This window comes from Hoplias malabaricus, chromosome 1 (assembly GCF_029633855.1).
Source record: "Hoplias malabaricus isolate fHopMal1 chromosome 1, fHopMal1.hap1, whole genome shotgun sequence".
Classification (NCBI taxonomy): domain Eukaryota; kingdom Metazoa; phylum Chordata; class Actinopteri; order Characiformes; family Erythrinidae; genus Hoplias; species Hoplias malabaricus.
The window spans coordinates 62,452,337-62,468,322 of NC_089800.1; the positions used below are offsets into that span (position 1 = coordinate 62,452,337).

Below are 15,986 nucleotides of genomic sequence, written 5' to 3' on the forward strand. Positions count from 1 at the left end.
CACACCTGGGCTGCTTTGTTTGTGTCTGTGTATTTCCCGTAGTGGATGTGAACAGATTTAGAACTGATGGAATGAAAATGTGGTCTTTAATCAGTGGCTAATGCCTCTCATTGCTTATCCCCTAAAGCGACTTCCTGATGATTAGAGCACAGGCCAGACATTAGGCTATTAGTCTCACGCTTTTACATAAATTAATATAATGGAAATCATGCAGGTAGCCTGCATTTCATTAAAAAACATAAGAAAACTATATAAAACGATGCTTCATTCAGCCAGGGGTTTAACAGGGGGTTGTCCAGTTTTATACCTTCTGTATAAATTAATTGTTAAAATCTAATTTGATATGTCAATTAGAATTTGATATTAAATTGTCCATCCTAAAAAAATGTCCTAACTATAATTTTTCACTGCAAAGGTGATAGGAGCCAGTCAATGGCCCTTAGTTCTAAATCGCATAAATCTTTTTACATTAAATGGTTATGAATACATTCAGATGCTTTAGAGTACAACGAAATGACTGTATATAAATTGTGGTTATCAGGAGCTCTTGTTCCTCTCATAACCACTGTAAAGAAACATGAAGTGGAAGCTTTCTCTACAAGCTCCACATCAAATCATTATTAACAGCTGTTTACACTGTAGTCTAAAGTACCATTTAAAAACATTTCAAAGGTTTGACTTCTTTAATGGATATCATCACCAATATTAACTGATTACCATTTTAAATGATGTCTTGAACTGTTCAAAATCAAAATCATTCCACATTTGCTTAAATAACACAGCAAACAAAAGCAATGTTATCTCAAATAGCCAATATCACAGTAATTCTTTTTTCGTAACGACTAATGAAAACGATACATTTACAGCTCCAATAAGATACTATACAACTTCATGTGCAGCTATAGCTGGTGCCCATGACTAACTAGAATCCTGGGGGCAGGGGTAGTGCTGTCCTCCTCCCTCAGTCCACAGCTGAGGTGCCCTTGAGCAAGGTACCTAACTCCCAAATGCTCCCCAGGTGCTGGAGATGGCTGCCAGCTGTGCTGGCTTTGTGCTCACTGCCCCTAGTGCACTAGTTTGTGTGTGTGTGTGTGTTCACTGCCGCGGATGTCTAAAATGTTGTATGTTGCACAATGACCATTAATAAATGCACATTCGAAACACACATACACAGTAGCATAGTGAGTAACACTGATGGGTTGTCTGCAGAAGATTGGGGTTTGATTACCTGCTCAGACTCTATGCTTGGGCAAAACTATATTTACCTACCTATGTAAAGTTATAAAACTGTAAGTCACTCTGATAAAAGAATCAGAAAATGCCATAAATGTAAATGGAAAACTGAATGTGATTCATTACTAAATTGTTCCTTTCATTCTAAAGTGAGCAGAACCTCATTTTGGTGAGACGTTCTTATGTTCTGTACCTTTTGGTCGATGATGGAGCAGACCAGGTCTTTGACAGCGTTGAGAGACAGGTCATGGGGCTCCAGGTTGACCGTTTCTCGGGTGAGTCCGATCTGCAGGAGGAAGGACACTCCATGGAGGGATCCTCTGGAGAGAGTGGGGCTAGGGGCACTGTGGCTGCCATTGGACAATCGGCCATAGAGGGCCACCGGTGGACTGGGGGAGGGCGAGGGTGTGGGGGGCGTGGGTGGGTGCTGAGAGTGGAGGTAGGCTTTAGGGAAGGGCGTCAGAGGAGTGGAGCTGCTACAGGCAGACATTGGCTTCTCCTCCTGCGGTTGAGATGACTGCTGTGTAAAACTGGAGGCGACAAGCTTAAAATCCGTGGCTTTCAACACCACAGTTTTTCTGAGTCAGCTGGTGCTTTATGCAGACATCTGATCTTTATACGGTGCATCAACAGTGTCTCAACTGCTGCAGGCTTACACAGGCCTTAGCAAATGCTGAAAATCTCAGTTCTTCTCACCTTTCTTTGTTTGCTGTTTCCCCAGCTACAATAATAGTTTGATGATGTAGGGAGCATGCTCCAGAGCTGGTGCCTCACACCTCAGGGTCTCAGCTGCTCTGCGGCGTACATACTGGACTGATTCATGTCCCCAGCTTGAGCCTTGATAGAGCGACAGTCATCCTAGGGCTGGTTTAAGTCTTCAACAGCCATTCCATACAATAAGCTCTATTTAAAAACAGATAGCATCAAAGCATTTAATCATGAGAAAAGTTTGTATGTGCAGCTGAAGAGTTTAAAAATTAATTACAGAGCTCTTTCATACACGTTCCCCCAAGATAGATGCTATAAACTTAGATGAAATGTCAAATTGCAGCTGTCTGAAAGCAAAACCTAGTATCTACAAAATGTATATATAATTTAATTTATGATTTTCAAGGTAATTATGGAACACTTTCGTTTATATTTCCATACAGAACAGCTGTTACTTTTATTTTAGATGCTGGTGGGGCATGTTAAAATATGTTAATCACTACCCTCTTAATTAAAGATATAAATATTTGTTTACTTTTTCCATAATTGGTCATTCTTCAAAAAAAGGCAAAAAAACTAATTTTATCCAAAATTGTTCTGAACAGATGTTTGCCATTTTGTAATGAATGTAAAAATGTGTAATTACAGCTGTTAGCAACAGATAGCAAAATGAACAAAGTTACCAGGTTGTTTACAAGCTGCTAAAAGCCTGATTAATAACAATAAAGCATTAATGTGTAACAAGAACCTCTTGATGTTTCAGGAGAAAAACTTCATAAATACGTCATAAAGGTTCATCAAGGTGCATAAGGAATCAACAGTGGAGGAAAGGCTCTTTGTTTACCTCTGAAAGATCGACTATTCACACTCAGTGTTTTCTGCTGCAGCGGTTCTAAGCTACAGCTAACATCTGGAACCACAGCCATTCCACATCTGGAGAGGATCCTCCCACTTTTGATCGCGGAGCTGGCAGAGGACCACGAATGCCAGCAAAACAAGTTATACAATGGCTTTGTTTGCGCTCAGTAAAGAGTGCACAATGAAATAAACTCCACTAACTAGAGCTGGGTCAATCCCAGCACACAAACCCTGCACACTGACAAGCTAGGATCCCTCCATCTGAAGAAAATGCGTAGTTTTCTAAACAAGTGGACGGCGAAGAGAAAAAGTGGAACCCGCGCGCTCAGTGGAAAACAGAGAAACGGCGTTTAGTTCTCGGAACTTCTGCAAGAACAAATGAGTATAAAACCATTAAATCATGAACTGTACCTCCTTCAGAACGCGGGTCCTGGACTTGTGTGGCTTTTGAAAACTTTTCCTTGGTTTGCTCCAGGTGGCGGAGAGTAAGAGGGAGTGAGAGAGAGAGAGAGAAAGCTACTTCACGCGCATCTTGTTCTGTCCTCAATGGCGACGACTCCCTGCATCTCCGCGGAAAGAGCAGATACAGAAGACGAAGAACGCCGTTTAAGAGAAAGATTCGGAGTCTATAAAGGCGCTAGGTTTGAGTTTTTTCTGCTAATGCAGCCCGCGCATGCCTGTCCCGAGCGCTGTTTCCGTTATGTGAACATTGTCCGTCAGCGGAGAGCGTTTCAGCGACATCTACTGACAAAACCCATATACTACAGTCAATAAAGGAGAAGTACACCCCCAGACTGCCTGTTCCCTTATTTCATACTCGGCCCACATCTTGCCTTAAGCCCTCAAATCTTATTTGAATCGCATTTTCTTGATAGATACAGCATGAAAAGAGAATTTAGACTCAGCTCACGTCCTTTAAATGTACAGTAACCCGTCAGAATTGTTTCTGAATACGTTGTCCATGTTTTCTACAACATTTACCATATAGGTGCACTTTGTAGTTCTGCAATTACAGACTTCAGTGCTTCTGTTTTTATACATATTTTTCTGTGGTCAGGGCTCCCACAGAGCACAGAGTATGATTTGGTGGTGGATCATTCTCAGTGCCACAGTGATACTGACATGGCGGTGATGAGTGTTCTACTGGTACAAGTAGATCAGACACAGCAGTGCTGTTGGAGTTTTTTAAGCACTGCACCCACCCATTGTCCACTCTATTAGACAGTTACCTTTTGGTCCACCTTGACGATGTCAGAGATGGCAAACTAACTGTTGGCTGTCCTCTTTCTAGTCCTTCTTCAGTGGTGACAGCATGCCGTTGGCTGGATACTTTTAGTTGGTGGACTATTCTCAGTCCAGCAGTGACAACGAGTGCTTTATAAATTCCAACAGCACTGCTGTGTCTGAAACATTCCTACCAGCAAAACATACACTAACATGCCTCAGTGTCAATGTAGTGCTTAGAATGTTCCACCAGCCAAATCATGTCTCAGAAAAAAAGATCACTGTGTAGATAGCCTCAGGGGTACATTTCAGTAACTTTAGTTAGGGAATCTAATTGGACCATTCATTATCTATAAGCGCTTATCCAGTTCAGGGTCACAGTGGGTCCAGAGCCTACCTGGAATTGGGCGTAAGGCTGGAATACACCCTGGAGGGGGCGCCAATCCTTCACAGGGCAACACACACAGTCGCACATTCACGCACACCTATGGACAATTTGAGTCACCAATCCACCTACCAACGTGTGTTTTTGGACCGTGGGAGGAAACCCACACGGACACAGGGAGAACACACCAACTCCTCACAGACAGTCACCCGGAGCAGGAATCTAACCCACAACCTCCAGGTCCCTAGAGCGGTGTGACTGCGCCACCGTGCCGCCCCTAATTGGACCATATTATATATTAATTGTACATTTTACAGTTGTCATTTCATACACCACATTTCATCTCCAGGACTTATATGATCTTCTTTTATATAACACTGTTCTATTTACATTTTACAGCATTTAGCAGACTCTCTTATCCAGAGCGACTCACAAAAGTGCTTAGTGTTCAGACAGAATGTGTATCGTAGCTAGTACAAATAGGTTAGAGTCCAATCTCCCTCTGAGCTCAGACTCTTGTCAGAACAATGGCCAGTGCTGATACCTAGAAGGAACAAAACGTAGTAAGTGCAATACACAATACAATCTAGTCAGTGCTCAAACCTAGAAGGACAAACTAGTCAGTGTTCATACCCAGAAAGAAAGGAGTTAAGTGCAATATAAGTGAAAAAAAAACGTGTTATGGTGTGCACTTAGATCTTTATGTAAAGAAAGATTACAAATATTTGCTTTTGCTTCTGAAGAATACAGTTTACTGTAACTTTATGGAACACGACTGTACTTTAAAACCACTGTTGGACCTTTTACACTGTGCCTTTTGTGACCATAATGTACCTGCACCGTTGATTTTTTTCTAAGCATGTACCTGCTCTGTGTTGGTTCTGTGGGAGAACTGACAATTGAAAAACGGGGCGAAAGTGAGAAAGAGTATACAAAGCAACAGATGGACAAATATAAAGGGTCAATTTGATGTTTAATTTATTTTCTATAACCTTTTCAGCCTGTTCAGTGTCATAATGCGTCCTGAGGCTACCCAGAATCATTGGGTGCAAGTGAGGAACACACACTGGATAGGGTACAAGTCCATCACAGGGCACCACACACTCATACACTCACTGTCAAATTCACATAGCTAAATCGCCTACCATGTGTTTTTGGACTGTGGGAAAAAAACTGGAGATCCTGAAGTCATATATTATTTTTTAACAACATATAACTATATTTAAAACTGTAATAAGTATAAGAATTAAATGCTAACATGTATATAATGCTAAAAACATTTTAAATGAAAGCAAATTATCTTGCATGGACATGTTTTCTTTATTTTAGCAAAATAAAATTACAGGCAATAAATAGCAGTTAATACTGTGGAAAGGAAGGATCAATCTTGTTAGCCCATGACATAAGGCCTCCACTGATGTCTTTCACAGATATTGGCTCCACTTCTGATCCAGACATCACATTCAGGACCTGCACAGCCTTTTGAGAATCGTTCCCCAGTTTACACACCACAAAGACTGGCAAAGACGAAAGAAAAACAACAAAAAAACGTGTGGTTAGTTCAGTCTCTGCCCCTATAGCCCTTTATTCACAATGCAAAAAGCAGTTCCAATGGGTGGGGATATGATTTTTTTCCATTTGTGGTTCTGAAAACTAGTGGGAAATGTGCTAGTAGCGGAGTTTTTTAATGCTAGGCCCATTACCCAGCATCTACCTTATTTCAAGCCATGGCATTAAGTAATCTTATCTTAATCGAAACAATCTAGTTTAAATAGAGCTTCTCATCTCTAATAAAAACACACCTCATACAAGAGCTTGATTATGGAACAGGAGGCCAGCTGTTTCTGATGACCAGGCTATTTCTGTGTTGGAAAATGACTGCTTAGCAACGCCATCACCTCCATCCTCATTGGTCATCCAAGAAAAGCAAGTAGTCTGGTAAATGCAACGTTACAAAAGCCTAATTAGCCTGAGGAAACTCAGATTACCCCTCTTTTGTTCCCCAAGTTCATAGCTGGCCCAGATACCCTGCGCTAGGTGGCTGTAGGCATTTGGAGCACAGAGGAAACGCATACTGTATACACAAGATAGGATCATTTAACACACAAGGCTCAATGCACATCACCTTGCACCAACAGGCTCATTTGAGCAGAGAGAAGCACAACAAGCAGAACAGAGACAGAGCAGGAGTAGCATTAGGCGATACCACTGAACACATCTTTTTTATATTAAGCCTGACATTAAACGTCAGCACTGGGGTTTGAATATAGGTTCCTCCCATAATCATCCTTCAAAATACAACTATTTTGACTTAACTGCAGTACAAGTTTCATGAGACAAATTAACCCTCCTCAGTGATCCAAGGTGGAAACAAACTGAAATTTCTCTTCTTACATTTCATTTATTAGTTTTCATTATAAGATAAATGTATTATGTTTTGGCATTGTCATATTACCAAACCTTCATAAATTATTCATCATATAAAACATAAATGATAACATTTTAGCCATTTTATGAAACACTTTTTTAATTTGACCCAAATATAAAGCAAAATCTTCATCATCTCCGCTTAATCCATTTCAGTGTTGTAATGGCAGCAGGGCAAACAAAGAAGCCCCACCATCTCTGTCCCCCACAGCTTCCACCAGCTCCTCCTGGGGGTCCTCAGGCATTCCCAGCCCAACCAGGAGATATAATCCCTTCAGCGCTTCCTGGGTGTTTAGTCCATACAATCCTTTTTGGGGTGAGCCTGACATTTTCAATTGGATCAAACAGCTTAAAGGCTCTAAACGCTGTGGACATTTATCAGCCTGTTAAATACAAGTATGTAAGCAGCTGAGTAAGTGACAATAACGATGTGACTGAGGGAGTTACAAACTACGCCAATGTGATGTTTTGCATCTTAAACACGTACTGCAAAACATTTGTTCATTACCTGGTACTTCTGACTCCCCAGTTATCTGCTGTTTTAGCTCAAGGATCTTCTCCTTCAGCAGACTAACATCATCAGTCTTGCGCTCCTCTAAACTGGAAAGTGGAATGTCTTTTGAAAAGAACATACACAAATACACAAGATATTTTATATATTGACAAATCAGAGCCGAAGAAAATATGGAATCACCCCACTCAGATTAAAAATTTGTAGGAAATAAACACATCACAGATATGACACAGAAGAAGCATGCCCCAAAGAACTTATTTGAATAAATGGCAAATTTCTTTCCAGATCCAGTAGAGGTACAAATAAACGTAAATAAATAATTAACTAAAATACAACGTGAGAAAACATACTGATTGAAGTTGTTAGGCAGCAAATATCCACCTCCACCTTTGGCCGCACATCAAGTAGGAGATGAGGAGTGGCACTGTCCACAATGGATTTATACTCCTGCAGTTAACAATGGTTATGTTTTTTTAAGTGGTCTGAGATTGCAATGGAAACATTCTTTGGTTGTTTAGATGTGTAATGAATAAATGATTGTAAGAAAAGAAACAAATTCTAGTGTCATACATGATGTACGCTTACATATTTCATACCTGCACAGAGATTCTCTGTTCTGAGGTCAGGAGGTTCAGTCTTCGACACTACAAAAGGAGAGAGTGCTCGATTGTAAACATGCTCATCCTTCAACATAAGTCAGGAAAGTGTGCACTTCAAAGAGGGACTTAGGGATACAGAAAAGGACTGGTATAAGTCCACCCTATATGCTGACCATTGCTCTGACTTACAATTACACATCCTGTAAGGGTCACAGTGACCTCTTGTGGACGTTTATTGATTATGCAAACAGAGAGGTAATGAGTATGTTCAAAGCCCAACAGAATAAAGCAGTGGTGGTGAACAGAGTACAACAGATTTTCCTGCTGTAATTTAGCTACTAAACTAATACTGTACTTAACTGAATCTGGTGTGTTTACGCAGAAAGATCATGTACCTTCCATTAAGCACTGGTGTGTTTACCTGTATGATCATTCCTAATGACAATATTGTTTTGGAATGATATAATATTGATAATGATAAATAAAGTCACATTAATGTCAGCTAAGAATAGTTATTGGTAATTCAGTTTATTTGCATTGTAGGTCAATATTAAGTATGCTCCATTATAAAATACTCGGTAAAGTTACACTGGATTAAACATGTTTCTAGGGACACTATAATCAAATGTTTGTGGACATCTACTCAGTCAATATTTCTTTTAAAAATTAATGCTATCATTAGGTAGATTCTCCATTTTTATTGCATTAACAGCTTCTACTCTTTGGGGAAGGCTTTGAACTCGATGTTGCAAATTTCTAGCCTTGGGAACTTTGGTGAGGTCAGAGACTGATGTTGGACAATAAGTTGTGGATAATAAACTCGGCTCCAGCTCATCCCATATATATTGACTGAAAATCCACTCCTCCAGAGAAAACTCAACTGATCCACAGAAAAATGCCCCAATGGTGGGGGCTTTATTATCCCTCTAGTCCAAACTTGGCATTGAGAATAGTGACTTTAAACTCATATGCAGCTGCTCCATAGCATTAAATTTCAGTTGACATCTTCCTACAAAATTATTCAAGCAGTGTACTCAGTTGAAGACAATGGTCAGCAATGGACAGTAAAAACTAAATGGTAAATAAACAAAAAAAAAAAGCTGGCATGTTTACCACTGGGCTGCATCGCTCCTTTTTTAACAACACTCTACAAACATTTGGGAACCAAGGAGACTAATTGCAGTAGTTTTAATGAAAAAAGCTTTTACCATTCACTCTGAGATGTTCTTTTTAATCCCAATCATGTCACTGGCCTGGTTCCAAAAAAACCTAATTAAATTTTTTATAGCATTACACAACTTTAACAGTCTTTGCTTGCTCTGTCCCAACTATTTTGGAACACGTTGCTGGCATCAAATTCAAATGGGAAAGTCATTTTCAAGAGAAGTACTGGAAACTACTTTGTGATTCTCACCTTATCTGTCGCAGCTGAGCCACAGAATTTCTCATAGTCCTGCAGCTCTGTTACTGTGGGTTTCTCTCCACACACAGCACAGCCTGCCTGCCTGGCTCTCAGCTTTATGGAACGAAAACGGCCCTCCTGACCATCAAACATCAGCAGCTGCTGCTTAAATGAAGCTGTATCAGTCAAAGAATCATTTTAAAATACTGTGCAAAAAAATAAATAAATAAATAAATAGTGAAATACAAATCACTCATTTTTATATAATAACAGTAACAGAAATACACATTATTAAATTATTTAATTACAGAAAAAAACATAAATATTTTAACTTATGAACTTTTGCTCCAAATTTAATTTCTGAAATATATATTAAAAAAAAAAAAAAAAAAAAACCTGGGACAGGAGTATGTTTCATCACCATTTGTTTTATTTGTGCTTAACTGTTTGGGGGGTTGAAGACACAGCTGATTTTTTTGTCAAACTTCCATTATACAGTCTTCAGATGAATAACTATCCTTGTTTTTTGCTGACAAACTTGGCATCTTCAAGAATGGAGGATATAATGCATTGTATAGGGTGGATATCTGGAAACCACTCATTCACCCTAGGCAACTCAGAGTTGATGCGGAAGCATCGTTACATCTCCATTCAAGTTTTTGGAATATTACACCACATTTGTAGTAGCCTAAAACTGTCACTGTCCCATCCCTTTTGAAGGGTACCCAGGTGTACATTTACAAGAAAAACATTGTTTTTATTTTGTGTTTGCTCTAGTTTATATTGAATTATTGGTCCAAGACAGTTTACAATTTTCCTGTATTTATTGGCATTTCACATGTAATCCCAACCTGGGTTTAAATGATTATTACATGGGTATTCAATAAAGGATACATCCTTGCCCTGAGGCGATCTTCAGAACCTCTAAAGCTTGAAGACAGCCCATGATTCCCGGAACTGAGTGGAAAAAGCACATGTGTCTTATATAGTAGAGGTTAAGCCTTAGGTTTAAAAACTCAGAGCACCTATAATTATCTATGGCAAACATTGGCAAGAATAAACATTTGACATAAACCTAGTTTATTTATACACATACATATTTACTCCACACAAGGGGCCAGTCTTCCAAACACACACTAAAAAGGGCTTTCAGTGGAGAATCCTGATAGGCAGTGTGCAGATATTTTAACTGGTATCTGCTCAATGTAATGGGATCTTTAACAGTAGAAGGATTGTAACTTATAAAATCAGTGAAAATACGTTACAGATTAGTTTCAACAACTGTAACAATAAAGTGGACTACAACATGTCAGATATGCCGGGTGGCTCAAACTACTTAGAAAGACAGTTTAAAAGTAATGAGAATCTTGAAATAATTGTATTCAGCACGAAGCCCCTTGCTTTTCTACAACTGTCTTATCAGATGAGAGTAAAAATAATTTTAGACTCACCCACTCCTAACACTCCTCCATCAGAGCAGTTGGTAACAGTCTCGGGCGGAGGAGGAATAGGATATAAACATCTGTAGCATGGCCCTCCTCTGTAGTTGTACACAGTGAGCTACAAACAAAAAGGAAAATACCAAGTGTTGAGACTTGTATTCAGTATATATTTGTGTGAAATTGATATTCACACAAATGTTTGCAGTGCTAATACACACCGATGTGGTTGTTGGATTCATTTTGATCTGAGAAGCAGCCTTACCTGTCCCTCCATTCTTAAGGCGCTAGCAGACACTAAAGGCTTGCCACTCAGAACACAAGCGTCATTGACAAGGTATCGTGTGGGCACGTTATCTGAACAGTCAGCCACAATGTCATACATGAACGACAAATAGTTAAGGTCATTACAAAAGGATTCAGCCATTTAAAAGATATTTTAAGACACATGCACATTAAAGGATACTGTTGAATGAGTGGTATGGCATTCTCAGAAGAGAGCTGGAGATGATATGGCACACACTGCACTGTATGATTCAACCTGTTAGAACAGTTAAGTGAACTCCAAGCACATATTACAAACTGCTAGGAAATGCTGTGTCTAAATATTTACTCACACTCAGTCTAATTATTAACTTCAGTTATTATTGCAATCACTGATTACAGAGGTTCCCTTTTTCCTCACACACCATGTATAATATCCAATGAAAATAATTGCCAAAAGAATCAAACAATTTTGAGCAGCTGTCCTCAGCTTAAAATCACTATGTCCAAAGTCAAGTGTTGACTAGAGGTGTAACATTCCCTAAGCGTTGGGATACAGAGCAAAACTACATGCTCTAGAGTAATGGAGTTCCATCCAGCTCCATTTGGAGTGGTGTTTCTAATACAGAACAAAACAATCCAACAGCCCTACTGGACCTATTCTTATAGCTGAGTGCAATCAAATTCTGAATGTGTGTCTCAGTTTTATGAAAATGTAGTAAATACATCCAATTCGCTTTAGGTTGTTCTCTTTAAATAATGACATGGTACATATTTAGTGTAAAATTAACAAATACCTGCTTAGGGCCTGTGCTGCAGACTGGGTTTTGGGCAGTCCCTGAGTGTGCTCTGTATGCAGCACCTGTCTGTGTAGATTACTCAGCTCCACCTCATCATAATCCAACAGCCCCAAACGTCCTGAAAACATAAAAAAATAATAATCACGCCTTCAGCTAGGATACACTGGCCTAATGACATTACCATGACCAATATAGCCATACATGTTTGCAGTAGTTCCCAAAGTTGGGGGCAAATTAATACATACATAATGCCTTGTAATAATTTTACTGTAAAGTGAAATGATTTATGAATATATTATTGCATTGTTCAATAAGTTGCAGTTTTTTATGAATTAAAATGTTTAAAAAAAATTCCAGTGGAGTGTGAAGGGCTTCAAAATATTGTTTTCTACAAAAGGGAGCACTGGCTTAGAGATTCAAGCGTAGCGTCGCAGTCACACAGCTCCGGGGGTCTGAAGGTTGTGAGTTCGGCTCTGGGTGACTGTCTGTTAGGAGTTTGGTGTGTTCTCCCTGTGTTCGCATGGGTTTCTTCCAGGTGTGGCAGTTTTCTCCCATAGTCCAAAAACATACGATTGATGACTCAAAAGTGTCCACAGGAGTGTGTGCATGTGTGTGTCACCTCCAGGGTGCGGACCCACCACAACCCTGAACTGGATAAGCGGCTACAGACAATGAATAAATGAAATATGTAGTGTCATGCCTGGCATAGTCAGTGGTACCTGCCATTGTCTTACAACACAACGTTGTTTTCATTACTTTAATCTGACTTGAAGATACCTCTAGTATGGTTAATGTTAATACAATGTTTATGTCTGCAACAATTTACCTGGATGTATAGTAATGTCATGCTCACCCATTTCTGTAATATTCATTTATTCAGTTATTTTATTAGGTGGTGCTGTAGTTTGCGTTTAAGATCCAGTTTCATAAAGATTCTTTTTTTTTAATGTGGGTTTTGCATTTACCAAAACATAAATGCTCTATGATTAATATTGTTAAACCTTATCTTCAGACAGCAGCAGCGAATACTCAGTCAGTTTTGTTGTTGAGACATTCTATCAATTTGAAACCAAACATTTAAGAGAAGAGTGGTATTGTGGAACCTACCTATTCCAGCTGCAGCGAGGTACTGAGCTACAGGACAACCTAAACCTCCACATCCCACCACCAGAACAGAGGTGTTTGAAAGACTGATTTGACCTGAATAGACAAGAAATGAAATAACTGGAGTGATTCGTCTAATTAGGTGAAAAAATGGATTCAGCCCATGTTCATTTTAAACTAGTTACCTTTAACACCAAGCTCTGGCAGCAAAAGCTGCCTGCTGTATCTCAATATGTCCTCATTGGTTAAGGCTGTTTTTTTCAGAGGGGTCAAAACAGACACTTGGTCTTGTATGTCTGCTACTAAAGGGTTAGCCTGCTGGAACAAACAGAGAAGAGAAGGGCAGCTTTTCAGAACACGGGGTTGCAAACAGAAAACTATAGTTTTTAAGGAAATGTAAGATGGCAAATAGGAAAATTAATTTATTTACATTACATTTTTAAGGAAATGTAATGTGGCAAAAGAAAGGAACAGTACCAGCTTCTTGGCAAAAGAGTGCAAACTAGCTTTTCAGAAAAGCGTGTGTACAGAGCTCGTGTTCATGCTGAGCGAGTGAATGCAGCTCAGACCTTTTGAATTTGTTCGACTCTCTTTTTTAAAGCAGCGATTTCTGTGTCTTTTTCCAGCAGCTGTTTCTTCAGGTTTAAAACCTCGTCCTCCATAACGAAGAGTAAAAGTTAAATGTAATCGGACTGAAATGAAAAGTGCAAAACTCTAAGATCCCCTGTTACTCCTAACTGCACTACAGACCCACGCGCAGCAGTTCCTGTTTTGCATACGTCATCAAACACGTCTTAGAGGTCATGTGCCTTAACCAACCAATCACGGAGCAGAATAATGTCCCCTTTTATTCACTCTTTTTTTTCAAATATATATTTGAAAAAAAAAAAAGAATATATATATATATATATATATATATATATATATATTTAATTTTTTTATTTTTTTTTTATTTTAATTTTTTTCAAAAATACTTGTTTCATTTTTTGTTTGTTTGTTTTTTTTACCAGAAAACTTCTGAATATGGGGTTTAGTCTAAATGTTAATCATTCATTTATTCATTATCTGTAACCCTTATCCAGTTCAGGGTCGCGGTGGGTCCAGAGCCTACCTGGAATCATTGGGTGGGAATACACCCTGGAGGGAGCGCCAGTCCTTCACAGGGCAACACACACACTCACCCATTCACTCACACCTACAGGCACTTTTGAGTGTCTGTACCTAACAACGTGTGTTTTTGGACTGTGGGAGGAAACCGGAGCACCCAGAGGAAACCCACGCAGACACAGGAAGAACACACCGAACTCCTCACAGACAGTCACCCGGAGCGGGACTCGAACTCACTACCTCCAGGTCCATGGAGCTGTGTGACTGTGACACTAAAAATTATTATTAAACTAAAAAAATTATAAAAACAAACGTATAACATATTGCCTCTTGCGGAATAACTGTTTCTATATACTCATTCTTACATTGTCCGTAAGCGCTTATCCAGTTCAGGGTCGCAGTGGGTTTGGAGCCTACCTGGAATCAATGGACCCAAGGCAGGAACACACCCTGGACGGTGTGACAGTACTTCACAGGGTGAAACGCACATTGACTCACACACTCACACCTATGGACAATTTTGAGTAGCCAATCCATGGAGGAAAACCGGAGCACCCAGAGAAAACTCAGGCAAACATGGGGAGAACACACTAAACTCCTCACAGACAGTCACCTGGAACGGGGCGCTGTCCCTATGTAGTAAACACAAAATGAGCAAATCATTTAAATACTATGTTTAAACTCTTAAAAATATTTTGCTGTGTAAATTAAATGTATAAAATGTTTATTTAACTTTATATTTAATAAAGTAATGATTTTTATATTGAAGGTCTCTTTTAAACTCTTTTGATGAATAATATGGGGTATTATAACCACATTAATTTATGATTATTGGAACTTTAAAGTTCTTAAAGATTGACTAGATTAGAATGATTGATTAATCAAGATATAGACTGATTAATCTATACAGACAGCCATAGCAGAATGCAGTATTTGAAAGTATTTGAAGAACTATGATCAGTCTGTTTTAACCAATCACATTTATCCCTGCCTGTAGACTGGTAACCAATTACATTCCTTTCATTAATTAATTAATTAATTCATCCAGCTCAGGGTCACTGTGGGTCCAGAGCCTACCTGGAATCATTGGGCGCAAGGCAAGTATACACCCTGGAGGGGGCCCAATTACATTCCTTCTGCCTCAAAATCAGCACTGCCTCCAGAACCATTTTGAAAAGAGATTTTTCATGTGTTGACTCACTGTCCAGTCTGTTAGACACACCTAACTTGTTGGTCCACAAGGTAGATGTAAAGTCAGAGGCAGTAGTCCTCTAGTCCTTTATCAGCGCACATAGGGCATTGTTAGCTGGATATTTTTGGTTGGTGGTTGGCAGTGACACTGAGGGCTTTAAAACCTCCAGCAGTACCGCTGTGTCTGAGCCACTCGTACCAACAGTAACACATCACAACCACATCAGTGTCACTGCAGCCCAGAACCCAAATTGTACGAGCTCTGTGGTGGCCCTGTGTGGGTCCTGAAAGGGAGCAAACAATGTGTACAGAGCCACAGACAACAAAGTGCTTCTGTTGAGTTGAGAGAATGCACACAAGGAGTTGGTCATAGTGTTATGGTTGATCAGTGTAAATTGCATAAAAGTACTAATAATATTTACCTAATCCCACTGTCGACTAAGAAAATGGCTTGTTCAAATCATTTTGCTTTAGTAACAAATTTTATAACGACTAGATTTTTATTTGTTTCTTCTCAGTTCAATTAAAGTTACATTAAACTCTACCTTTGAGTTAGAGGTCAGAGGTTCTTGAACTTTTTTATATATGTGTCTTCATGTATTTATTTATTTATTTATTTATTTATTAAGCAGTAAAAATATGTCCCAATTCATAATTTCAGACTGTGAATTTAAAAAAAAATGTTGAGGAAATATTGCACGCTCAGTCATATGGTTTGCTCATTTGAAAGT

At 39.2% G+C, this 15,986-nt stretch overlaps 2 protein-coding genes across 5 annotated transcripts in view; both read right to left on the reverse strand.

The window, feature by feature from the left end:
• The window catches only part of prkd3 (protein kinase D3), a 62,458-nt gene extending 58,970 nt beyond the window's left edge, over window positions 1-3,488 (reverse strand). For both annotated transcript variants that reach the window (XM_066670026.1, XM_066670025.1), the window contains exons 1-2: window positions 3,211-3,488; window positions 1,427-2,136 (exon numbers count right to left, since the gene is read on the reverse strand). In XM_066670026.1, the coding sequence (XP_066526123.1) occupies window positions 1,427-1,723 (297 nt within the window). In that variant the 5' untranslated portion in view covers window positions 1,724-2,136; window positions 3,211-3,488. The remainder of the gene's footprint in view (window positions 1-1,426; window positions 2,137-3,210) is intronic.
• A 1,903-nt stretch (window positions 3,489-5,391) lies between these two features.
• Window positions 5,392-13,761, reverse strand: mocs3 (molybdenum cofactor synthesis 3). 3 transcript variants are annotated; one of them, XR_010804191.1, is made up of 14 exons: window positions 13,527-13,761; window positions 13,143-13,275; window positions 12,961-13,053; window positions 11,851-11,971; window positions 11,252-11,330; window positions 11,055-11,168; window positions 10,802-10,910; window positions 10,245-10,307; window positions 9,363-9,526; window positions 7,946-7,993; window positions 7,700-7,796; window positions 7,344-7,451; window positions 6,211-6,343; window positions 5,788-5,925 (listed from the first exon to the last, which is right to left on the reverse strand). XR_010804191.1 is itself a non-coding variant. In XM_066680881.1 (13 exons), the coding sequence occupies exons 1-13, from the start codon at window positions 13,617-13,619 to the stop codon at window positions 5,768-5,770; spliced, it is 1,377 nt and encodes a 458-aa protein (XP_066536978.1). In that variant the 5' UTR covers window positions 13,620-13,622; the 3' UTR covers window positions 5,392-5,767. The 3 variants fall into 3 exon arrangements, 2 of the variants coding, with proteins under 2 accessions (XP_066536978.1, XP_066536964.1); XM_066680881.1 differs by lacking the exon at window positions 6,211-6,343 and having other exon boundaries at window positions 5,392-5,925; window positions 13,143-13,272; window positions 13,527-13,622; XM_066680867.1 differs by lacking the exon at window positions 6,211-6,343 and having other exon boundaries at window positions 5,395-5,925.
• Between the last annotated feature and the right edge of the window lie 2,225 nt (window positions 13,762-15,986).